General features: G+C 38.8%; 1 protein-coding gene across 1 annotated transcript in view; it reads left to right on the top strand.

Annotated features, from left to right (window-relative positions):
- The first annotated feature begins 429 nt into the window (after positions 1–429).
- Positions 430–25,578, top strand: part of CUL5 (cullin 5) — a 48,167-nt gene continuing 23,018 nt past the window's right edge. The window contains exons 1-12 of the mRNA XM_089512705.1: positions 430–701; positions 6,925–7,034; positions 8,591–8,690; positions 12,461–12,637; positions 13,852–13,993; positions 14,749–14,894; positions 14,976–15,056; positions 15,807–15,900; positions 20,503–20,633; positions 22,009–22,116; positions 24,075–24,139; positions 24,921–25,053. Of these exons, the coding sequence (XP_089368831.1) occupies positions 678–701; positions 6,925–7,034; positions 8,591–8,690; positions 12,461–12,637; positions 13,852–13,993; positions 14,749–14,894; positions 14,976–15,056; positions 15,807–15,900; positions 20,503–20,633; positions 22,009–22,116; positions 24,075–24,139; positions 24,921–25,053 (1,311 nt within the window). The 5' untranslated portion in view covers positions 430–677. The remainder of the gene's footprint in view (positions 702–6,924; positions 7,035–8,590; positions 8,691–12,460; positions 12,638–13,851; positions 13,994–14,748; positions 14,895–14,975; positions 15,057–15,806; positions 15,901–20,502; positions 20,634–22,008; positions 22,117–24,074; positions 24,140–24,920; positions 25,054–25,578) is intronic.

Here is a 25,578-nt window from a genome sequence, read left to right as displayed (position 1 = left end):
CCACAGGGCGGTATATAAATAAAAATTTATTATTATATTATATTATATAAACACATATAATAAATATAATGTTTATATTTATAACATATATGTGTGTATATATATTTATATTATATATATATATATATATATATATATAAAATAAACACTTATTTTAATATATATATATATATATATATATATATATATATATATATTATAATAATAATAAATATAATATAATAAATCTATTGTTATCATTATTATGATTCCTTGAGTCTGGGAGATGATTGAAGTCCAAATCTCCTTAAAGATTAGCCCAGGGTTAAGAGGAGGCGTTGGCCTCCGGCCGGCAGGGGTCGCTGTGGGCCAGAGGCGGACACTCCGTGCTCGCTCTCGATGCCCTTCCGGTGGACGAAACTTCCGCTTCCTGTGCCCGCATCATGTGGGCTCGCCCAGCCCCTCGCGCGGAGGAGCCGGGCCGCCGTTGCTGCTGCCGGGGTTCCTGAGGCGACCGGTGTCCGGAGGAGTCTCCTCAGGTCGGGCCGCCGCCGCTGCTTCCGCTTCCGCCGCCGCCGCCGCCATGAGTCTCTGAGAGGGAAAAGGGGAAGGAAGCGGGACCATGTAAAGCGAGGCTGACCCAGAAGCCGCCCTCTCGTTGCTCTCTCTCTGTGTGTCTTTGTGTGTTGGGGGCTAACATGGCGACGTCTAACCTCTTAAAGGTGAGAGCGAGGTGGGCCTCTCTGGAGGGAGGGAGACCAGGCCGCGGGAGAGGAGCAAGAGCCGCCCCAGGAAGAGTGGAGGGCGCGGGGCAGAAGGGAAGTGGAAGGGAAGGTCGCTGCGGAAATGGAGGATGCTCCAGGAAAGTTGGGGTCATGGCACATCCTCTGTTTCGGTGTGAACTGAGAGGCCTTCCCAGGAAAGGCGGAGGGCGTCTCAGGAGAAAGACGGCTGGCAGCACCGAAGAAGCGCTTTCTGAAAAGCCCACTGTCCTCCGTCCACAACGCACTGCAGAAGGAATCCAGTTTGAGGCCGCTTTAGCTGCCCTGGCTCAGTGCCAGGGAATCCTGGGAACTGTAGTGTATTGTGGCAACTGTAAACAGACAGAGGAGGCTGCATGTCTTACAGAACTACGGTTCCCAGGATCCCCAGCACTGAGCCGGGGCACTTGAAGCGGCCTCCAAATGGGTTATCTCTGGTGAGTGTTTTGGACAGTGGGAATGTGGGTTCATGGCTTCTTAGGGCCATATCCGCCCCACGGCAGCAATAACCTGGTTTGACACTACTTGAACTGCTATGGGATTCTGGGTTTACTAGTTTGGGGAGACATTTAGCCTCCCCAAAGAGCAAAGTACAAGTTCCCAGAAGTGAGTAGCCAGGTCATTGCTGTGTTGTGGATGCAGAAGATGTCATGCTCAAAATGGAGGAGATTCCCCCTGGAGAGAAGGTTTACATGTAGGACAGGCCTTGGGGAAGGAGGCTGTCTGGTCTCCCTGGGCGCCAGGGTAACAAGGCGACCTGGCCATAGATGCAAGCTATGCGATCCCCACGAACTATGGTGACTCCGCTTCTCCTGGGTGAGGAAGAGGCCATGATCTGCCCCTACAGACACAAGCCTCCCTCTTCCACAGCTGCCACAGTGCAAGGGAAGAGCAGAGCCTAAGATCCTATAGCATTAAAGCCTTATTTCTGCATCGCAGATTAGACCTGAGGGATCTGCTGGGTTCAGAACAAGGCTTCTTGTGGCCCCTTAAAGGTTAAATAGGTTTAATTGGCCACAGGTTTTTGTGGGCTGCATCCCATTTATGCAAAACAAAACATGCTAGTCTTTAAGGGCAAATGAGATTCCTTGCCGTTTTTGCTGCAATGTGCCCTGTTTGCACATCTTCCCCCTCCATTGGACTAGGGTTAGGCAATGAAATGAGTTTCATGCAGGGAATGAGAAAGTGTGACTGTCGGTGGGTGATGAACAGGACAGGAAAAAGTGAATGTGTCTGAGATAATGTAATATTCAGGATTGTCTTTTGCTATTTTCTGGGAAAACAAACACCTCACAAAACTCATATGTCATACTTGGCCTGAGAGCAGACATCTTTCTCAAGGTTTTCCCCAATTACACCCCCTTTTTTCTGAGTGTAATGAGGAGAAGAAGGTATTGCCTATGGAAAAATGGATAACACCTGCTCTAGACACCATGGTTCCACATTTCCCATGTTCTTTGTGAGAGTTTGCCTTTCGGCACATGCAAATAATCTGCTTGAGGCACCTTCCTTTACTTTCTTTTTCTGGTTGGTTTCAGATCTGTTTTCCAGTTCCTATAGTTGCATGAAGTGTAGAAATAATGTGCCTCTCTAGATGTTGCCGAATTACAGTTCCTGGCCTTTGGCAGCATTGGCTGTGCTGGCAGTTTCAGTCCTAGAGAAGGCGGAGGGCCACATTATTCCCACTCTTGCATCTCAAAATAACATTGTTATTATTTTACAAAAACAACCACCCTTTTGTTTCAGCTTACTAATTATTTGCAGGCTATTACTAATCTAGATCGGTCTCTGTATAGTACAGTTGGGAAATCTATGTTAAAAGATAGTATTACATTGCAGTTCCTATCAACCAAGGTCAGTACATCGATGATCAGGGATAACAGCAGCCGAGAGTCACATCTCCCAGACCTAATCTGAAAGACTGTACATGCATACCTGCTTTAATGAAGTAGATGTGTTCTTGTACATTATTTCTTTAACAGAAAATTTGGTACGAGGGATAGAAATAACATGGAGAGAACAGAGATTGGTTCTTATACTGCAAGAAAGAGTAGTTCAATATGTCTCAGTAACCCTTCCCCCCAAAAAACTAACAGTACGTGAAATGAAACAACTGGTTCATATAAGCCATAAGTAAATAAAAGCATTTTGAACCTCCTGGCCCAGTGATTCCTGAACTTTGGACCTCCAGGGTTTTGGGCTTCAACTCCACATCTTGGCCAGCAGCCAGGAATTCTGGGAGCTGAAGTCCAAGACGTCAGGAGGACCAAAGTTTGGGAACCACTGTTCTAGTATCTACTTGAAAGCTTCTTCCTCAAAGTGTATGATATTTTTCTTTCTTTCCCCTGCCTCCATTTATGATTCCCATTTAGGTGTTCAGTCCTACAGATCTGTCCTTTGAAAAAACAAACAAACTTGCACATGGTAGCTGGTAAGGCAGCATTATCTGCTCTCCCCTCTTCTCTCTGTTTTGCGTTCACCTATAATCAGCAAGGGATTCTGGTGGCAGCTGCTGCTTTCCTTGCCTAGCATAGGCAGGCACATGGCCACAATGGGATCAGCTAGAGCAGACTCCCATTTATTCCCATCTTAAGCTTTTATTGTGTTGTTTGCTGGAGGCACACTGCTATGTTTTTCCATGTCCAGTTGACTATCCTCCCAGATGTGTCAAGGTAGACAGAGGACAAGAAGGAAGAAAGAGGGTGGGCAGGCATAAAAAGACTGTAAAGGAGCTTCTTTGTCAGAGGCTTTGTTAACTGAGATATGCCTGTATTGGAAAAAAGCGATGAAGTAAATCTGTTCTTCATTGTGCTGTTAATATTGGATCTTTTCACAACTTGAACATAACTCAGGAGCAAAATTCAGGGGTAGTCATAGGTGTCATGCCGAGTAAGAACAGAAGAGCCTGGAGCCTGGGAATGATTGGTCGAAAAAAGATAATGGGTTTGTATGTTGGGCAGTGTGTGAGGAAAGCAAAGTTATTGTGACATTATGAAATGAGAATTAAAGATGGTGTGGAAAGAAACACCCTCGACCTGAGTAAAGTAGTTAAAGCATGCATCTGAATGTACAGGAGGGAGATATTCTTATAGGTGTCCCCTTGAATTTGATTTCTTAGATGTAAAACTGAAATCAAGTAGCTTGAAATGTTTTCTGTCCCTAGTAGACACTGTAGCAAATGGTAACCAGACATCCTTTTTTTCCAGGACATGCCCTACATTTCAGCCTTCTGTCCAGAAGGAATTCCACAATGTCCCCCATTTTGAGCATGACGAAGAAGCATGAATTTATATTTATATGAGCATTTTTAGCTTTTATGTTGTAATGCCCTATATTTTTTCTTGAATGTCCTACATTTATGTCCTTCTCCTCCATTGCGGTTAGGACATCTGGTCACCCTGCACACACTGGGCTTGGGTATTGTGTTAAAATAGTTTGGTCCTATTTTGTTTCTATGGATCATCTTGTTTCTGCCCTTCTTCATAACACATAATACATGATGTTTTGCAATTGTTATAAATATAGTGTCACACATGTATGAGAGAAGAATAAAGATTGAATTCACTTTGAAAATGATTTGTAATATGGAAATATAGAAAGTTGCCTCATACTGTCTCAGATCATTGATCAGTCTAGGTTAGTGTTGTGTTTTGCTGGGTATCAAACACGGTATTTTCCAGTTCTACTTAAGGATGATGGAGACTGATCCTGGGACCTTCCCTATGCAAAACATGTACTCCAGTCTACCATTGCCCTTCCTCACCACCAGAAGCTAATTACTCCTTATTCCTTTGTATGCTGATAAGTTTTAATTACCTGAAAAATGGATAAAGCCTATTAATTTAAAATGTTCAATTGTGTTAAATGCCTCATAAAAACATGTTGTCAAACATTAGGTTAGCATTTGTTTTCTATCTTCATAAACTGATGGGTCTTTTCTTTTTTTAAACACCTTTCGTAAGTTTAAGGACAAAGCATACTGTTGGAAGAATTGACTTGTGGCTTTTCCATATAACCTGACCTATGACTTTTCCATATAAACTGACCTGTGGCTTTTCCTATACAACATGTTTTGAACTGATAAGGATATTCTTAATATTTGGAGAAATTGAGACTTTTACACAGAGCTACACTGAAAGGCCTGTGAAGAAGTAGCATACTTAGGAGCTCAATACTTCAGTTACTTGGGCTTTCTCGTGTAACTGCAATTTCAATTTTTAACCTCTTTAACTTAAAGGTAAGAGAGGCTTAAGTGTCACTTTTGAGGTATAAGCATTTTAGGTATGTATAACTGCACAATATTCTTGACATAATACTGTATTCTGAAAATATTTTCAGCCTTAAAATTAAACCGATGCAAACTTTGATGAAGCCGGCTGAAATAGTTTATACTATAAGTGAATTATGAGGTACTGTTTGGAAACAGTATGTCAAGAAATATATTCCTTAATGATCTGAAGATACTAAATTGAAATGACGAGCAGATATACTGTATATACTCACGTACTGTATTAAGTTTAAAAAGCACTTAGCTGATATATGGGGCTATACTAGAGAGTGTTTTTCTTCTTCATTCCTAGAACCATTTTTTCCGCTTGGTTCATACTATAAGTTCTTGATATGGTATGAGGAGCTATGATAGATCAGGCCAATTAGTTCTGACTCGGTGAAAAAAAGAAGTGAAGAAAACAAATGTACTAACCCTTTTAAAATCCTCTGTACCATTAATTTAGATAAACTTTGCTTTCAGTATCAGAGTAGCTCTTGGCAGATGGTCAACATCTGAGCACTATTTCCTCTGTACTCTATGTAATGATTCTCTTTATTCCAGCAACTGATTTCTTAATTCCAGCAACTGATGAGTATATAAAATACCAACTCTTTATCTTACTGACTAGTGTCAATTTTCCTGGAAAAGATTGCACATTGCTTTGTGGTCTTTTATTCTTAGCAAGTTGTGAGGAGGATTGCAGGTATGGCATGGGTGATGGAAGTAACAGACACATATTTGCTTATGCTTAGTTCCAGATCTTATAGAATAAGATACAGTATATGATACTGTTAATTCACAGTGCTTTGCTTCATCAGAGTTCCATGGCACTTAAGATACAGTATATGATACTGTTGCATTATTTTTCAGTGCTTGGGAATCCAGATTTCTAGTTTAATAACAGCTCACGTCGGTTGTTAGGCATCTCGATACTTGGGGCTTTCCCACCATGCACTTGACTCTATAGAAAGGAATGTCAGGGTTGGTGCAAATCTTGAGTACGTATTTGTTCACAGTACTTTCTGACTTGTATTTGACACTTTGCACTGTGTCTGTGTACAGTTTCTGTTATACTGGGTTCTGCCTGCTCACAAGATTGATGTAGGCTTTTCCTGCTTTTCATGTTATTCATATTAAGAACATACATATTTTTGAACAAAAGTCAGTGTAGGGATTATGTGTCAAGTATATAAAAACATAGTCCCCCTCCCATCATAACCTTAGCAGCCCAAGAGCCATTTTGAAAGGGAATATTTTAGACTGTTTTCTGTCCAGCTGTATTTAAATGGATTTGGACTTAATTTTGTGAGCTATCACTTTGGAAAACATGGTTATCCATGTTGTTCAAAATTGTATGTCTTCTGTGAAGTTCCTGCTTGAGAATTTGTTCCAAATATGAAATGTGCCTTGTGGAACAGCTCCAGTTTCCAGTACTTTTGGATGCAGTGTGTGGTCTTTAAGATTATAATGATATTTAAAATTTTCCAGCATGCAGCTAACAAACAAAGCAATGAAATTGGATGTAACAGTTTTTAATTGTAGCCTTCTTTGTGGCATAATGTATTCCTTCTTCAATCCAGTGATAGACATTTGTTATTTAAATGAACTGTCTTCATTCTATGGATGTCTCTTGGGCAACCAATTCTTATTGGGACAACTTTAAAGAGGGCTGGTTCATAATACTAGACATCTAAAACTGCATAGCCCAGTAAAAGCTACATGTGTGCCATGAGTCCAACTGTGTTCACCAAGGATTGCAAAAGACACTGTCTGGTCATGGAACTTCACAGAATAACCTGCAGTTAGTTATTTAAAGACAATGGCTGTCCTGCTGCTCTGACAAAGGCTGCAATCCTTTAAGATTCACAGTTTGGTCTGTATTTGTATTTATGCTGTTCTTTTTTTTCTTGAAAGAATAAAGGTTCACTTCAGTTTGAAGACAAGTGGGATTTCATGCGCCCCATTGTTCTGAAGCTTTTACGCCAGGAATCTGTAACAAAACAGCAATGGTTTGATCTATTTTCGTAAGTAATCCCTCTAAATTTCAGTTATTGAATAATGGAATGAAAATGTAGCTATGACATTGTTCTATAATATCTTTTCAGAACAGCTGTTAAAGGAGGGATTCAGCAATGCACTTCTCATGACAATTAGTTGTTTTCAAAATTACCTTGAAAATCAGAATCGTAACAAATATTTCTGTGGTTTATTTGAAATTTCTCTGCTTTAAATAAATAACCATGTGTTTTGTTGGTTTTGTTTGATGTAATCTGCTCGTAGTTTCCTACTTCTATTTATTTATTGCATTTATATCCTAACTTTCTCTTAAAATTATTAGAGTAATTTTACTCTACGTAACTGGCTCAGTAGTAAATATTTCTATATTTTGCAGGCTGTTGTCAGCAGAAGTCTAAAATCTAATCAGGGCATAATTAAAGCTGAAAATAAGAGAAAAACTGTGTTTTTCCTTTTTAAAATATAGGATATGACTTTTAATAATCCTTCATTTATTGAGCATCCCAAAACTGCATTTGGAGAGGTATCTGTGAAATGTACACATCCTTTAGTCAAGAACACTTGCCCCATATTTGCTGACAGATTATTTGGAGGCAGAATATTACCAAGGACTGATTTAAAGATGAATATTTGTTAAAGACTAGCAGTAGAAGGACCTGACTGCTGGGCTATAATGGTGACTAAGCTGCCAGTTTCTGGAGCCTGCTTTAGGAACCTATAATTTTACCCCTTCAAGCTACTCCCTCCCAGAAAGGCAGGTGCTGCTAAGAGTTGCCAAAGAAAAGTCTCTTCCTGCTTGCTATTTTTGGTTCTGTGAGGGAAGAGGTTCAAATTGAAAAAGAGGGAATGAGCAATGAGCATGCATATTTTCATGCATATTTAAACCCAGAGAGGATTTAAGTGGACATGCCTCAGTGTATAAAACATCACACTTGTTGGTACAGTATGGCTTTTAAGCTTGTAGACTTGCCCTGAGAAGTAGATTGAAATGATTATATAGTTTGAAGTGACATTAAAATGATGTGATAAACTTCTGGGAAGGGAGCAAGCAGCTGGGGTATGCACTCTTTAAAATATTATCATTGGTGTTTACAAAGTTGATACCCATCATAAGAGCCAACCTTTTGGTACATATTACTATAAAGAGATTCCATGGGGATTTCTTGGATTAAGTATGGTAGCTGATTTGGATGTTTTTAGCATTTCATTTAACATCTTTAAGATGCTAGGCTCATTATTATCAACTGGCTGTTTATCACTAAACTGAATAAGTAGCATCCTAAATTTCCCTTTTTGTTGTTGTGATTGTTTGTCTTCAAGAGTGGGGTATAAATACAATAAATAAATAAATAAATAAAATAAGTTATTTCAAACTTATGGCAACACTGAAGTGAACCTGCCTCACAGTTTTCTTGGAAATGTTTGTACAGAGGAAATTTGCCATTGTCTTCCTCTGAGGCTGAAAGAGTGTGATGTCTCCTGCAGTCTTTGTCCATCATTCAAACAACTATATCACACTGGCTTGAATTTACATTTAGCTGATTTGAATGTACATATTTTCCAGGGATGTGCATGGAGTTTGTTTGTGGGACGATAAAGGCCCAGCAAAAATACACCAGGCTTTGAAAGAAGACATCCTTGATTTTATTAAACAAGCACAAGCAGTAAGTTTTCAACTGTTGGCAAATAGATTTTTTATTTACCATTGTCTTAAAGTTTAAATAATTTCTTCTATTGTTCTTTTGCGGAAATAAAGTTTTATATTGTTTGGCGTGCAGCTCTCTGGCCAAAATTGGAATAAACGTGATAGGCCACTTCATCTATGTGTCACTTGCTAGGATAGTGTGTACTGTGCACTGACAGAAATAATCAGAATTCTCACCTCTAAACTATGGCTTAGATCCAGACCAAGTTAGTCACATTGAAAACGGAAAAAAGTTTGTCATGATTAGCTTAAATTGTATTGATTTTTGGTATCTGTGTGCAACTGAATTGATCTGGATCAACTCTTATAAATATATTGATTTTTTTAAAAACTTACACTTCTGTATAGTTTATTCTCGTGCAATTTAATGCTGAAAGACTGATCTATGGCTCAGAAAATCCCCAGTTTGAATCTCATCTCCACCAAGAGATGAGGTAGCCTTAAATAAGGCAATCTATCTCTGTCTCAGTGCTCTGTCTGCAAATGACGAGTGTAATACTAAGTTTACAAGGTGGGTATTAACAGCAAGGTGATGTCTATGAAGCTCTTTAAAACATTCAGAAGTGCTATCCTTTCTGTAATTGCTGGCCATACATGAAAATAGATAGAGCCTGGAAGTCTTCATATATCTATAAACAAATAATGGTGCACTTCTGTCTGGTTGACTTTTTTTTTTTTTTTTTTTTGTATTAACAACACAGCTTGAGGAAGAAAGCACACTGAGTGGTGTGGTAAGAAAGGGACACAACCACATCATCTGACTCAACCTTTGTGATCAGTGGGGTGACAGATATTGCAGCCAAAATTAATCTCACATCCATACTTGTACTGTATTTTGCATCTGATGGTAATGGGTGTGGTAGTAGTAAGTAGTAGTAAAATTTTATTCGGTCATTCACCAATAGTCACAGAATATAATTACAGAAAGTCACAGTAGAAATATGTGGGTTTCTGTACACGGTTATAAACAGTCACATCATACACACTTATACAACCATTTAAAATCATAATAAAAACTCTTACCACTTCAAAGATAATTCAGGCAAATCTGGTGCTAATCACCATCTCTCCTGGAATTCTCCTAAAATCATACAAACTACACATGATTATCTTCATTAGTTTCCAGTGCTCTTACATTAATCTTTATGTCTATAATATACACAGATTTTAAGACATAAGCAAAGTAAAATAGCAACCTTATTGGTAAACGGCGAGTATAGCCATAATCTGAAATATTATATTCCCAATCTTTGTTAACAAACATTAAACTCGGGCAAGTCCAGGGCCGAACTTCAAAACCTCCCGGGTTCTTTACCTGAGTGTCTTAATCTAACAGATTTACAGACTTGCCTATATTAGTTCCCATTTACCATTTGGGATCGGAGTTTACATATAATATAACAGAACTTTGCTACCCTGAATATCACTTCGGGTATCTGGCTATTTAATAAATTGCTGATGTAAAAAGCATCAGAGTGACCAGGGTATTTTCCCAAAAGGGGGGCAATCAACTGGAGACGGATATCTTTGTAAAACTGACAATATAAAAAAACATGTTCAATGGTTTCAATTGCGCCCTTATCACACGGGCAAAGACGGAATTTATAAGGCACTTTTCTAAACCTACCTTCCAATACTGCTGTAGGTAAAACATTAAATCGGGCCAAAGAAAAAGCTCTCCTAAATTTAGGGAGAGTAATTTGGAACAAATACACAGCAGGTGAAGTAACCCGAATTTGTTTGTTGGCTACAATATATTTGGGGAAGGCAGCAGTCTCTAACTGGCCTTCAATGTCCAGCAATCTTTGTTTGATAGTCAATTTTGCAATATCTAGATTTAGGTTCAAAATAGTATCCCTAGAAAACCCCAATGTGTTCAGTTTCTTGTTTATTTCTGTTTCCCAGGAGACTTTATAGGAATCAGCCAGGATAAATTTGATCAGCCCTCCTGGATTTTTATTCAATTTGAGCCAGTATGTGAGAATATTAATCCACATACTTGTCTCCAGCTTACTAACTCCCGCTTCCCTTCTAATAACTGCATTTGGTGTACTACGAGTTACTTGAAATATTTTCCTTAGAAACTTTGATTGGATTTGTTCTAATGAGGTAGGGTCTTTATAGGGTCCTATTTGCACTCCGAAGAGTAATTGTGGTTTTACTTTAGCCAGAAAGAGTTTAATTGCAGCTGGAATAAACTGGGCTCCCTTGGTGAAGAAGTACCTTTGGATGGCATTTGTCGATCTTTGGGCATTTCGGGTAACATAATGGGTGTGTGTATTTGTGGGAATAATGAAGTAGAATTGCAAGCAAACCCTCCTCCCAGAACCTCCCAGATCTTTCTCAACAACCGTTATAGCTTCATATTTTTCACCAGGTAGCATCTTTATACTCATAGCCATATCTTCTCAACTATAAAGGTTGGAAACTTCCTTTTAAAATTGAAAGTTGAGTTTAGCAAAAATACATAAATACTACACCCTGCTTTCTTTGCTCAGAATCATTTTCTGTACATGTGAAAGCAAATTTAACAGATCCCTGTTCAATCCTTTTTTGAAAACCGCTGAAGAACAAAAATGTTCAGCAATCCAAGACAGCTTGTTCCATTACCAAGAAGCTGTAATAATTATTGCTATAGTGTTCTTAATTGTCAGCATTCCAGTAATCACTTAATATTCTTACTACAAGTGTTCATCTTGGCTTATGAGCATGTTACAACCTTACTTCTTGGACCCTTTCCTAATAATATTAAAGATCATAGAAATAAGCAATGTTCTGCACTCCTTTCTGGTAAGTGTACAAATCTTTGCAAATAGTGTCTTCCATTTTATAAATGAAAGCATAACACCAAAGCATTCATTTTAGCAACCTTAGTATCACAGCAATCTTTATACACAGTTTTTAAAAAGGAAAGTAGAGCAGCTTTTTTTGTTGGAGCTAAATGTGGAGTATAAAGGTTAATTCCTAGGGATAATGACCTTTAACTTTCAAGAAGTAGATAAATTGATAGAAAGGCTGTAATCACAGTGTCTCCTTCCATTTCTGTATTTTAATTAAAAATTCAGAATCGGAGGTTCTTCTTCAGTAGGAATTCATAGAAATTCATATTGACATGATGTTATATAAATCTGTTTGTCTGTATTCAAGCCATTAAAACAAAACAATTGGCTATAATGTTAAGTATGCTTCCAAGTAAATCCTAAAGAACACAGCGAGAGTGCCTCAGAATATTGTTACTGCATATAGTACATACATTGGTACTATTTCTGCTCAGAAGCCAGTGTCTTGCTGTTTCACTGTACAGTTCAGAAGACATGCTTGGGTCACTTAATATCTATTCACAAAATTAATATCAAGGATCTCTTTGGTATTTTTGATCATCTTACAGGGGCGTGATGGAATGCTTCTACTGGCACAGTCAGGAGAAGATGTTTCCCCCTCTTCACCTCCCTGTGTACCCTAAAAACTTAGTACAGAGGGCTAGCTAACCATCCAGAGCAGGGTTTAAGTGCTATGAAGGGGAATGAGCATTAGATTTGCATCAATTGGGTTGTTAATAGCAGAGGTCTCTGCATAGCTATTATACATGATATACAGTTAAGTTTTATCTTAAAATTACATTTTTCCTGATTAAAATTGGCGGGAAGTATTCAATTAATTTTCTTATTTATATATGTGTATAAATACTTCGCAAATGTATTTTACATTTGGACCCATTTCTTCTTTCAGAGGGTGCTCAGTCACCAAGATGATACTGCACTACTGAAAGCCTATATTGTAGAATGGCGTAAATTCTTCACACAATGTGATATACTACCCAAGCCATTTTGTCAGTTAGAGATTACTCTCATGGGTAAACAAGGCAGCAATAAGAAATCCAATGTAGAAGACAGTATTGTACGAAAGGTAAGTGTTATGCTTCATGAAACATCATTGATTGTATCACCAATATATGACACAGGGGAGCAATGAAATTGTCCTGCACACATGAGATTGGCATCTCACTTGTGGTAAAAGGTGGTGACATGTCATTCTTACCTGAGTGTTGCCTTCCCTTTAATACTGAAAGAACAACTCAGTTCCACTTTAATATGTATCCCTTGTTGAAGTAGTTTGAACATTGCTGCTGCTTTTTTGTCCTAAAATACATCCATATGTTTAAAAGTATAAGTTAGTAAGAAATATGTATACCATGTATACTCGATGTTAAAGTCGAGGGCAGGTTTTGGGGCCAAAATTATGGATTTTGTCATGACTTGTGGATAAGTGGAAGATAAAACTTGGAGGCTCCTTCAGTGTGTGTGTTCAGCAAGAAAGACTCTAATTGAGGCTGTTGGTTTCAACTAGCCAGCCCAGCGGGAGGGGGTCTCTGTTTATTTAAAAGCAATTAATCACACAGAACTCTTTCTGCTTGGCTCAAGAGAAAAAGAAACTATATTCCACTGTATGGGGAAATCTGAAAGAGCTACTATCACATTATCCATACTGACCCGTAAATAGGTTGACCTGGGATTTTGGGGTCATAGATTTTTAGACTTCTACACGAGTATGTATGGTACATCCCAGTGAGATTTACAATATGAAAGAGTGCATGAGCAAGAGGTGTTGTTGTTAGCTACCCTCGATTTGATCTCGACTCATAGCGACCCTGTAGATGAGACATCTCCAAGTCCCCTTATCCTCCATTGCTCTGCTTAGGTCTTGTAGATTTAGGCCTATTACCCTCCTAATTGAGTCTGTCCATCTGGCATGCAGTCTTCCTATCTTTCTGCTGCCTTATACCTTTCTTAGCATTATAATAGGTTTTATGCTAGAATGTATTCATGATAAGCTTGTGTTCTTTAAAATACAATTTCTAATTCATTACCACCTCTCATTTATAACATGATCATATACCTTAAGATAGGCAGATTTTAACATCAGTTCTTTAAAAAAAAAAAGAGTGGTAGTTATAATAGAGAAGTAGTGCTTTAGTAATTCTCGTGAACAAATCTGAACTGTTTGAGAAGGAAAATAAGTTTTATTTTAGAACTAAAATATGCCATGCCCCCTAAGTGGTTTGTCATTTGAAAATCTATACATAGTTTATTTAATCGTTTTTTCTTCTTTTGTATTTGTAGCTCATGTTAGATACTTGGAATGAGTCTATATTTTCAAATATAAAGACTCGTCTTCAGGACAGTGCAATGAAGCTGGTCCATGCTGAACGTCTAGGGGAAGCATTTGACTCTCAACTTGTCATTGGTGTTAGAGAATCATATGGTATGTTCTGTCTTGTGGGACTGCAGCTCCCTTGAATGTACAAATCACCATCGCTCTTGTCTTTAACTAAAAGCCATATTGACCAAAGAATGGATTAAAAAAACCAGTGCTGAAATGATGGATAATCTGTTATATTTAACAACTGGTACATTTTTGATGATGATAATATTTCTGCAGGAAATCACGGTTTCAGTAGCTGTTGTCACAGGATTAAATTAAATACTACCCTTTTCTTACACTCTTACATACAAAACTGCAATCTTAAGAGGCAAATCAGCATCTCTGATCTCACCTGTTTGTAAACTACAAACTTTTTCTCATGTTGATATTAGTTCTTTAGGTGGTAAATAAGAAATTCTTTAGATTTTTCCGTCAACAGTGATGTTAAAATGCCTATTATTGCTGCTTTTGTGTAAGCAAATGCCACAAGACAGATACAGAGGGAAACAGTGAAATCCTATGGACTGAATATGTGAGGGGAATTGGGATGATTGATAATCATGTAACCATGCAAAATCCAAAAATATTTAGATTACCAATGGATTTAAATAAAAAAGCTTTTTAAATAAAAGATATAAACATCTCAAAGCCCTTTTATTTCTTCAAAAATTACTTGTTAAGACTTCTAAGGAGTAATCTGTCTAGAATATTATAATATTTATACCTGATACTCGCATTTTTAAAAGTGAGGAGACTGTGTTACTTCATATAGAAGATTGAAAAGAAAGACCTTACCTTGATATTTCTTATTACAGTTAATCTGTGTTCCAATCCGGAAGATAAACTCCAGATTTATCGGGATAATTTTGAAAAAGCATACCTTGATTCAACAGAGAGATTTTATAGAACTCAAGCCCCTTCGTATTTGCAACAAAATGGTGTACAGAATTATATGAAATATGTAAGTGAAAAATGTTCATATGGAAATATGTGTGCTACACATATTAATATTTTAAGTGATGGTTGTTCTGCTTCTGCACAGGCAGATGCTAAACTAAAGGAAGAAGAAAAAAGAGCAGTGCGGTATTTAGAAACCAGACGTGAATGTAATTCTGTAGAAGCGGTAAGTATACATTGTAGATATTTATATCATACGTCATTTACAGTTTTAATAGTAGCAAGAGTTAAGGTAGTAGAATATATTAGTAAATGAAATTGTCAAACAAATCACAATCAGCAGCATCAGGTACCTCTGTGTTATGTCTGAACCCACTGGCAAGAGTTGTACTCCTGGAAAGTAGGATTATCGCAATGAAAACTGGAATGGTAAGATCTTTTGGTGTGTGGTATTGCGCTCTGCTCCCTTGAGTAAACCTGCATTTTGACGGTTTGGGCTTCAGTCGTATGCCCATTTACATGGAAGTAATGCCTTTGAATAGAGCAGGTCTTATAGTTAAGTTGATGTGAATTACACAGTAAAATGTGTCCATCATTCTTTCATCTTTAAGCCATAGTTCATGCTGTTTTGAGGAGGGAAACAGTAATTCTGCAGTGAAAACCTCAGAATAATCACACTGCATATATTGGAACATTGTATTTTAAGTCTTTTAAAAAACACTGTTTTCTGCATTATAATATATTTTAATATAACTTAAAATACAGTGCAATATTATTGTTGTTTGATCAGTCACTCTTAGACATATAGATTCTAGTCCCCACTGTGCAGTGGTATAAGATTGCTTTTAGGTTTTTAGAAGAGGTAACATTATCTTGTAGGTTTGAGAGGAGAATGAGTGGAGCTATTTATGTAATGTGCATTAGTCTATGCACTAGATTCCAATTCCAGGAAGTAATGTTTACCTTTAATTTTCAGCTAATGGAGTGTTGTGTGAATGCTCTGGTGACTTCTTTTAAGGAGACTATTTTAGCAGAATGCCAAGGCATGATCAAACGAAATGAAACTGAAAGTAAGTGAGAGTTAATTTTTTCCCCTATTAGATTGACATGGACAGAGTAAAAATACATTTGATGTACACTACTGCTTTATATAAGACAGGTACACGAGACCTGTCTTTGGGCAAGTCACACTCTCTCAGCCCCAGGGGAAGGCAATGGCAAACCTGTGAACAAATCTTGCCAAGAAAGCCCTATGATAGGTTTGCCTTAGGATCACCATGAGTCGGAACCGACTTGAAGGCACATGACAACAAAAACATGAGAGATAAAGATTGATGTAGGATCACTTAGAAGTTACTTGCTGCCCTACATTATCATGCTTTAATGAGCTTTATAAAGAGATTTTATTCTATGTTATTTGTTGCTTTTATCCTGCCTTTCCTCCAAAGAGATCAGGCCACATGGTATGTATCTTAGGCGCTTTACAGACCGCCCAAAAAGGGCAGTCTGCCGGCGCCGTCATTTGCTGCACGGAGGAGCCCCAGCGGCCAAACCGTGCGACTCCTCCGCACAACTAAAAGAAGCTGCAAAATGCAGCTGCTTCTTGCTGTGCCCTTATGACACCGCAAGGCTCCAATGGCGCATTTGCGGTGTCATAATGGCACTGAGACATGCGGACGCTAAGCATCCGCTATGTCAAAATGGCAGTGCCCATGTAGAACGGGTGCCACCATTTTGTACGCGCTCGGCTCATACGCCCCTTTCTAACCCTAGTACGTGCCACGCACGTACTTTACGCCCGTGCGGAACGGGCCTTAGCTTATTGTGTGAGGTAGAAGTGTGAACTAAAGTGGTTGGCTCACAGTCACTCATTAAACGCAATGTTTGAGTGAAAATTGAATCCAGTTCTCCACACTCGTAGTCGAACACTTTTTGACACAGAGGAAAAGAACGTATGACCTTCAAAAATTGCTGGAATTCCCATCAACTCCCATGCAAGTGTGGCTACTGGGGAAGGAAATGGAAACAGCAGTGAGCTATATATTCCCCACCCTCAGTTTATCCATTTTTTCACAGTTTAATGTAGTTATCTTCTGTTCACTCAACGCAGCAGTCTGGGTAGGCAGCTTTGATTATCTTGAATGAATGTTAGCAGTACTAGCAGCAAGTATCTCTCGCTTCACCACTACTACACTACATGTATTTTTTCTTTTCTTTATATTCTTTGAGCTTTGATAATCTTTCAGGCTGACCCACTTGTTGCCACTGAGTAATCAAGGAAGCTACATTAGCTCTGAAAAATTAATTAATTTATTTATCTTTGGGGCAAAAAATGTTGGGATGGCATTTTAATTTTTTTGAGTCTATTGTGGTCTGTGGATGAAATGCAGAAAATAACAATTTTTTTTGTTACTAATGTGTTAATATATGGTAAGGTTACATGAACTAAAACCATTAACAGAGAAAATGAAAAGTTATTTGTTCTGATGAATTCAGTGTTAGTTCAGAATGGATTTCCAACTTCCATCAATAAACATTTGTATTTAGGCTTAGGAATTCAGAAGGCCCCTGACCTTAAAAGTACTGTATGTCTAGCTCCTTATTATGGCAGTAGTCCAAAGCTGAATAAAGTAAAATACCCAACCTTGTGTAAGTAGATTCCACTCTCAAGGGGAATGAGGAACATGCAACTATAAAGAAATGGATTGGTGAACCCATGGCTATTTCAGTAAATTTCAATTCTTGAGTTCTATGGAGGTTGGAGGAGGTTTGTAATGTTACTTTGTTTGTGTAAGTTCCTCTCTCTCAGATATCTAGTTTGTAACAGAGTGTCATATAGAGTGTCTCTATGAAAATGGGTACCTCCAAGAACCATTGGTAGTCTTTGCGGCATAATACATGTTACAGTTTCTGCTGGTCTCTTGACCTGAATGATTTATCGAATGCTTGCCTTATACTGAGGCTATGTCTATATATAATAGGGATAGGACAGAATTGCTAGGCCAGTGTAGCTGATCAGCACCTCCCAGACTGATGTGTGAATAGTATTGCAGTTCAGCTGAGTAGCTGGGGACAGTCATGTTTAGTTCTGGAAAGTGTGAACATATCTTATCAAGGGTGATTGTGACCCCACTTTTCAACTATAAATTGCTTTGAAAAAGAGGGAAAATAGTTAAAATACAGGCTCTGGACTGCTTTGGATACTTTATTATTTTTGCTTGTGGAAGCAAATGTCACATATAATTTTTTTAAAAAAAAACCTGTAGAAACAAAATGGAACGGGTTTGACAATCTACAACAGTAGCATGAACCAGAATTAGGATGATATGTCTGTCTCTAAGGGCCAGAACAGATGGGCAGTAAAAAGCTGCTCCATCCCTGCCTTATCTGAAAGCGGGTCAAAACCCAACTGTCTGCACCGCCTACACCAAAGGAGGCCTGAACACCCATGGGCTGTCTGCACTGCCTGCCTACCATGCATGCGCACCATTGCATAAACATACCACCAGCATTGCCCCATTACCTCCACCTTCCTGCCCAGATGGCATTCCATTGGATGCCTGCCCATATGATCAGCCACACAGTCACACCTGCAATGCACTGACTGTACAGTGAATTGGTACATTGGTGTGCCTAGTGGCAAAGCACAATCATGGAGCCCCTGCCACTTCATCTCAGGCCGCTCTGATAGCCTTTAGGGCTGAAGGGCGGGGTATAAATACCATAAATAAATAAATGTCCCCGTTAGACTGAATATGCACCATCATTTTAATGTCTGGTTTACAAGGAATCATGGTTTGTGCTGTTTTATATATAATGTAAGACCATGGCTGGTGCTGGCAAAAGGAGGTGAAAGTTAGTTTAAAGTGACAGTATTTTCAGTTTGGAAGCTGGTTTGTAAGGAGCTAGCAAGTTGAATACTTCACTGTATAATGATATCATGTTCATGTCCAGAAAACTGGAGATTAAAAATATTTGGTTGTTAATTAATTAAAATTAAAATTTTTATTTATATGCCGCCCTTCCTACGATCAGGGCGGCTTACAACAAATTAAAATACAATCCATAAAAAGCACAAATACATAATTAAAATCAACCAACAAGCAAAAGCCCCTTAGCCCAACCTCTTGGCCACGGAAGAGGAGGGAGGCCCACAGGATATTTATTCGGGGAATGCCTGTTGGAATAGGAAGGTTTTGAGATCCTTCCTAAATTGGGCCAGGGTAGTAGACGAGCGGAGCTCTGTGGGCAGCGCATTCCAAAGGGCTGGGGCAGCTATGGAAAACGTCCTCCGAGTAGTGGAGACCAACCTAGCCCCAGGCACCTTCAGTAGCTGCTGCCCAGACGTTCTGAGGGTGCGAGGCGGAATGTACGGGGAGAGGCGGTCCTTTAGGTATCCTGGGCCCAAGCCATTTAGGGCTTTATAGGTGATTACCAACACCTTATATTGAGCTCGGAAGCGAATGGGCAGCCAATGGAGATCTTTTAGAACCGGTGTTATATGGCTGGTCCTGGAAGCACCAGTGACCAGCCGGGCTGCCATGTTCTGCACCATTTGCAGCTTCCGAGTTTGGTATAAGGGTTGCCCCATGTAGAGTACGTTGCAGAAATCCAGTCTCGAAGTTACCAGAGCATGTACAACAGTTTCTAGGTCCCTCTGGGCCAGGTATGGGCGCAGCTGGCGGATCAGCCGAAGCTGATAACAGATGTTCCTGACCGTCGCATTCACCTGAGCAGTCAGGTGAAGCGACGAGTCAAGAAGCACCCCCAGACTGCGCACGGAGTCCTTCACAGGGAGCGTGACCCCGTTCAGGACAGGTGGAACCACCGCCATTCCTGGACCAGGAGAACCTATCACTAGTACCTCCGTTTTCTCTGGATTCAGTTTGAGTCGGTTTTCTCTCATCCAGCCCATTACTGACTCCAGACAGGCCACGAGAGGAGAGACGCCATCCCCAGTCACTGCATCAGTCGGAGACATAGAGAAAATAATTTGGGTGTCATCAGCGTACTGATAACCCCGCGCCCCATGTCTCCGGATGATCTCTCCCAGCGGTTTCATGTAAATGTTAAATAGCATGGGAGACAGAATGGCCCCTTGAGGGACCCTGGTTTTAAGGGGTCTCTCGTCGGAACACACGTCTCCCAGCTGCACCATCTGGGACCTCCCGGAGAGGTAGGAGCGGAACCACTGAAGCGCAGTGCCCCCGATTCCCACCTCTGCCAGGCGTCCCAGAAGGATACCATGGTCTATGGTATCGAAAGCCGCTGAGATGTCCAAGAGCACCAACAGGGACACGCTTCCCCTGTCGATGCCCAGACGGAGATCATCGACCAAGGCGACCATGGCTGTCTCAACCCCGTAACCCGCCCGAAAGCCAGTTTGAAATGGGTCCAGATAATCCGTTTCCTCCAAGACCGCCTGAAGCTGGATCGCAACCGCCCTCTCGATCACCTTTCCCAAAAATGGTAACAGCGAGACAGGCCGGTAATTATTATGTACCAGGGGGTCGAGGGAGGGCTTTTTTAGGATCAGTTTTACAATGGCCAATTTAAGATCCGATGGAAATAGCCCATCCCTCAGTGAGTGTAAGCTGAATCATTACAAGTTTATATAAAGCTCACAGATTCTTTATTACATATGAATTGCCTTTAATATTTTGTATCTTCAGAATTGCATTTAATGTTTTCGTTGATGGATAAAGTTCCTAATGGAATAGAGCCTATGTTAAAAGATTTGGAAGAACATATTGTTAGTGCTGGATTAGCAGACATGGTGGCAGCAGCTGAAACCATTACTACTGTAAGTAGGTGTTCCTTCTCCTTATTCTTTTCACCTTCATATGAGAAATTTACAGAAATACCAAGAATGCCATGCAAGATGAAATCTTAAATTACAGAAAGTAATAGTGAAAATGAATGTCAAAATTAACATGTTTGCTAAATGTCACTTCATTAAAATATTACAATTTAAAATCTTTTGAAAGACCCATGTTTGATTTGATCAATGACATTTAGCAATTAAATGTCTTCCTAGTAAACAATAGAATTTACACCGCATCAAATCCCATGGGACTTGGGACTCATACAGCACCTATTGTATTGTACTGCTTTGATTGTCATTTATTGTTTATTTGTTATGATGGAAAAGTAAATTTCCTACACAGGTTGAATTTACCCTTGTTTTGCCTTTGCACATTGTACATTGTGTGCCAGTGAGTGACATTCTAAATGCAATACACTTGATGTATTGTATAATTGTATTGTATAATTGTATTTGATGGTATTGTGAACTGCTTTGATCATTGTGGAAAGGCGGTATATAAATAAAGTTTTTACTTTTTTATTATTTATTAAGTTGAGCAAGCAGTCTGAAGCTTTGAACTGCCTCTTTTCACATGTGAAAATTTCCTAGGGAACTATATATGTGAAGAGAGGAAGAAGTCAAGGCTTTTCGTTCATGTAATGCAAGGGTGGAGAGAATGACCTATAGGCTGTATGTGCCCTTCCCAAGGATATTTAGTGTATTGGTAAACACATCTTTTAATAATAATAATAATAATAATAATAATAATAATAATAATAATAATAATATACTCAAAATGCCCCCCTTTCCAGTCTTACCCAGCCATAATTTTTTTTAAAGAAGTATCCTCCCAATTTAAAAATTAAATTTTAAAAAAGCTGGTTTGTGTTGACCATACAGGCTTAATTCTGATACATGACAAGGACATGAGGGAGGCATTTTCATTGGAGAAGGAGCAGGTACATGTTTTTAAGGCTAACTCTCACAAACCAATTTGCTACAGCCAATGTTACATCTTCACTACACCACAGTTCCTTCTGTACTTATATAGAGTGTTAGTGTGATCAAGGCGCTTATACTATCTAAACAAAATGTAGCTTCTTCTCAGAAGTGTGTATTTGTGGAACAGCTCTTTTTCTTAAGTAATGAACTATTTCATCTTAAAACAGACTTAGAAAAATCTAATGAAAGGAGCATCTTTGAATTCTGTATTTCCATCGAATCTTTACTTTAAGGCTTAAAACCATTAGAATAAATAATTAACAGAAAATCAATATAGTTTATCAGCACTTTTGATTAATGATCGCCTGCTATCTTTTCCTCACAGATTTGGCTTTTTATTTTTTTATTGATTTGCTTCTTCAATTTTTAGGATTCTGAAAAGTATGTAGAACAATTGCTTACATTATTTAATCGATTTAGCAAACTGGTTAAAGAAGCTTTTCAAGATGATCCAAGGTTTCTTACTGCAAGAGATAAGGTATTTTATCTAAGCAATTAATCTTTTGTTTCATTTTTAGATATTGAATATTTTATGGCACAGTACTAAGCCTAGAAGCTATTGTTACTTGTGTGATGTGATCCCCCCCCCCCCCCCCAATTTTATAATTGTAAAAGCAAATGTGTGTCTGTCAGAACTGTAGCATGAAGACCATGTAAACTAGTCATGTAAATGTTGGCATGCTTGTTAAGGGGAGAGGATGTGAGTATGTTCCTCGGGATTTATTTATTTATTTATGGGCTTTTCAAGCAAATTAAGTAAACTTCTGTGCTTGAAACCTGCAGTGTCATCCTGTTACTGGATGGCAGATATCCTAACTAAAGCATACATTTGCACTCAATATAGCTTAAAGCCATGGAAAAGGAGTGTAAAGTACGGTTATAAAACAACCTCTCCCATGCTGTTAGGCAGCCTCCCGCCATAAATGGAGTGGACAGATTCCCCCCTTGAAGGAAATAGGCAGTAGTAGCAGACATGCATGGGGTGCCAATGGCTGTAGTTTCAGTGAGGCAGGATGGCTGCAAATTGTCCAACTAAGATTTACTCAAAACTTTGATGCATCAAATTAAGGGCTTTTGAAGTCCATGCAGAGCTGGTTTTCACTAATAATTACGAAGTAGCCATTTGGCTGGCACCATAGAATTTTATATATTGATGTAATTGCATGACTTTGCTCTTAAAATTTTACTGCTCTGTAATTATTGTCACAGCTGTAAATGTTTGGTTTTTTAAGATATGTCATTGTATGCCTAAGTATGAACAGTTCCATTATCTCTGTTGGAGATTTCTTAGATTAGTTTTGGAGAAAGTGTGGCTACGTGGGCTGCATATGGCTCTGAAGGGCATTTTTGACGTCCTCCAAGGCCAACATCTCCATTTTTAACATCTTTTATTGAAAGTAACACACACACACACACATATTCTGGGGGAGGAGGAGTCTACAGTACTCTTTCAGGTGGAGAAGAAATATACCAATATTGCATCCATACTTGGAGGTTTTGTTATGAAGGGTGGGAATTACAGGAGGTATAACCTTCCAGGATCTGGTGAAGAGCACTTGGGTAGTTGCCCATCACTGGCCTAGATAATCATAGAATGCTAAATTGAAAATCATAAATTCCATAAAATAATTGTGAACACTTCTACCAGGTATGGAGCATCTGTGATAGAATATTAACAGGTTATTTGCTTCTAAATAATCCAAGGATTATGTCCATGCTGGCTGATGTGATTGGAAGTAACCCCTTGGTTCATGTGCTCCTCCCACTCTCTACCCATAGGTTTACCTCTTCCTTTCTAGATAGCAGTATGTCACCAGGATGCCTGAAACAGTGTAGCTAATTATTGTACCTCTAATTATTGTTACCCCCTTCCTGGGAAGGGAAGATGTTCAGAGGGTCCTTCTTGTTTCCTAACCATGATTTGTATTCTTGGAAAAGTAAGAACAATGGTTATGATGGCTAGAGGAGTCTGGGAATTGTTGTCCAATATAACTGTGTGCTGGCACAGACCAGCACAATATGGCATCTTAACGGAGGTGTGGGGGCGTGGTATTCAGATGGCACATGGCCTCATGTTGCTGGGAAGCCACATGGCTCACTGCACATGCAGTGGCTTCATGGTGCTGTGATGGTGCAGCTATTAGAATCTATGCGCCATTGCTGCACCACAAAGTGCCAGTGGGGCAGGAAAACTGCCGCAAAAAGGAATAACAATTTGCCACTTCCTTTGTGCAGCGGCAAAATGCCGAAGTGGGGCCATGGCATGCGATTGCCATGGTGTCCACCTGGCTCTTTTAGGGGCTTGGGCATTTGGCTGTATCTGATATATGAACTAGGCCTTTGGAGAAGCATGAAGGTTTAGAATGGCAAGTTCTGGAATTTTATAATTTGTTACTTTGTTAACAGAATTAATGGAATGGTTTCATTTTATTTTAGGCATATAAAGCAGTTGTAAATGATGCTACTATATTTAAACTTGAATTACCACTGAAACAGAAGGGGTAAGTTGTCTATTTACTTTAAGCTTATTTGTTGAGGTTGAAATTGATTAGACAGGTTCACTATATCTTTAATCAATATTTAACTCTTGTTCTGTAGAACTGAAAAGGCTTTCCACCCATTTTACATGCTTTGTTATAGTTTTGCTTTCTACCCAAGCTTTATCCCCAAAGCTTGTTATAAATAACAATACATTAAAACCTATGTCAAATAACTAAATACAGTTAAATAAATATATTTTTCAAACATCACTGCTAAATTGGCGTACTGTCTATCCAAAAACATCCAAAATAATGAGGATTTGGATAAATAATATATATTCAAAGATACCTAGAATAACCAAGTTCAATTAATTATAGAAGTTTAAGCATCACTGATGAATTGGTGTAATTTTGTCGATAAAGCAAACAAACAAACAACCAGGGGGTTTGATAATTGCCTTCATTTTGAAAGATGGTCAGATTTTGAGTATGTGGATACATTGTTCCCCAGTTGTGGTTAATACAGTGTTCAGATGCTGTCTTATTAATTTTTGAGACTGTGGTACAAATATCCATCTTTCATACACACTGTACTAGCTTTCTGTAGATTTCTGAATGTACTTTATTCTGTTGTCTATTCAAAGGAAAAAGCAAATGAAGCTTTAAAAATGTTACACAATCTTCGCTGTTTTATTGAGGGATTTCCATTCTCAATTAGCAATTGTTTGTATTTGTATGATGGTGTAAAACTTTTAATATTGTTGTATGTAATCTTGTGAAACTACTTTTCATATTCATTTAGTGTTGGATTGAAAACACAGCCAGAGTCCAAGTGCCCGGAATTACTTGCTAATTATTGTGATATGTTGTTAAGGAAAACGCCACTAAGCAAAAAACTTACTTCTGAAGACATTGAAGCAAAGCTTAAAGAAGTGGTATGTGCTTGTGCTGTTCTAGCTTTCATTTGAGAGAAATAAATATGATTGTTGATCCCCCCCCCCCCCCGAATGTATTTTCACTGTACTGTTTTCAGAAACACCAGGGTACACTGGATTAATAGAAACAAGTGATCAGTCTTTTTAAAGTTGTGGACAGTTGGTCCTCTGTATCCACAGATTCTGCATTCATGGATTCAACCATCCACGGCTTGAAAATATTTCTTCAACAATAAATCCAAAAAACAAATCTTGATTTTGCCATTTTATATAAGGGACACCATTTTACTACAGCATTGTATATAATGAGACTTGAGCATTCATGGATTTTGGTATCCATGAAGCGGTCTGGAACCAAACTTTAGCGTTGGATACAAAGGGCCCTGTACTACACTAGTCCTTAAGTGATTTGCTGGCTGGAGACTTAGCATTACAGCTCATCAATCTGGATGCAGTCTACTTCACTGTTCTGCATAATTAACAGTGCAGTGTTTCACAGATGTACTCATAAGTAATTTTAGTGAC

This window comes from Sceloporus occidentalis, unplaced genomic scaffold (genome assembly GCF_023333645.1).
Source record: "Sceloporus occidentalis isolate IW3139 unplaced genomic scaffold, rSceOcc1.0.p SCAF_2, whole genome shotgun sequence".
Lineage (NCBI taxonomy): Eukaryota > Metazoa > Chordata > Lepidosauria > Squamata > Phrynosomatidae > Sceloporus > Sceloporus occidentalis.
Note: the sequence above shows the minus strand (reverse complement) of the source record. Positions and strands in the feature narration are given on the sequence as shown.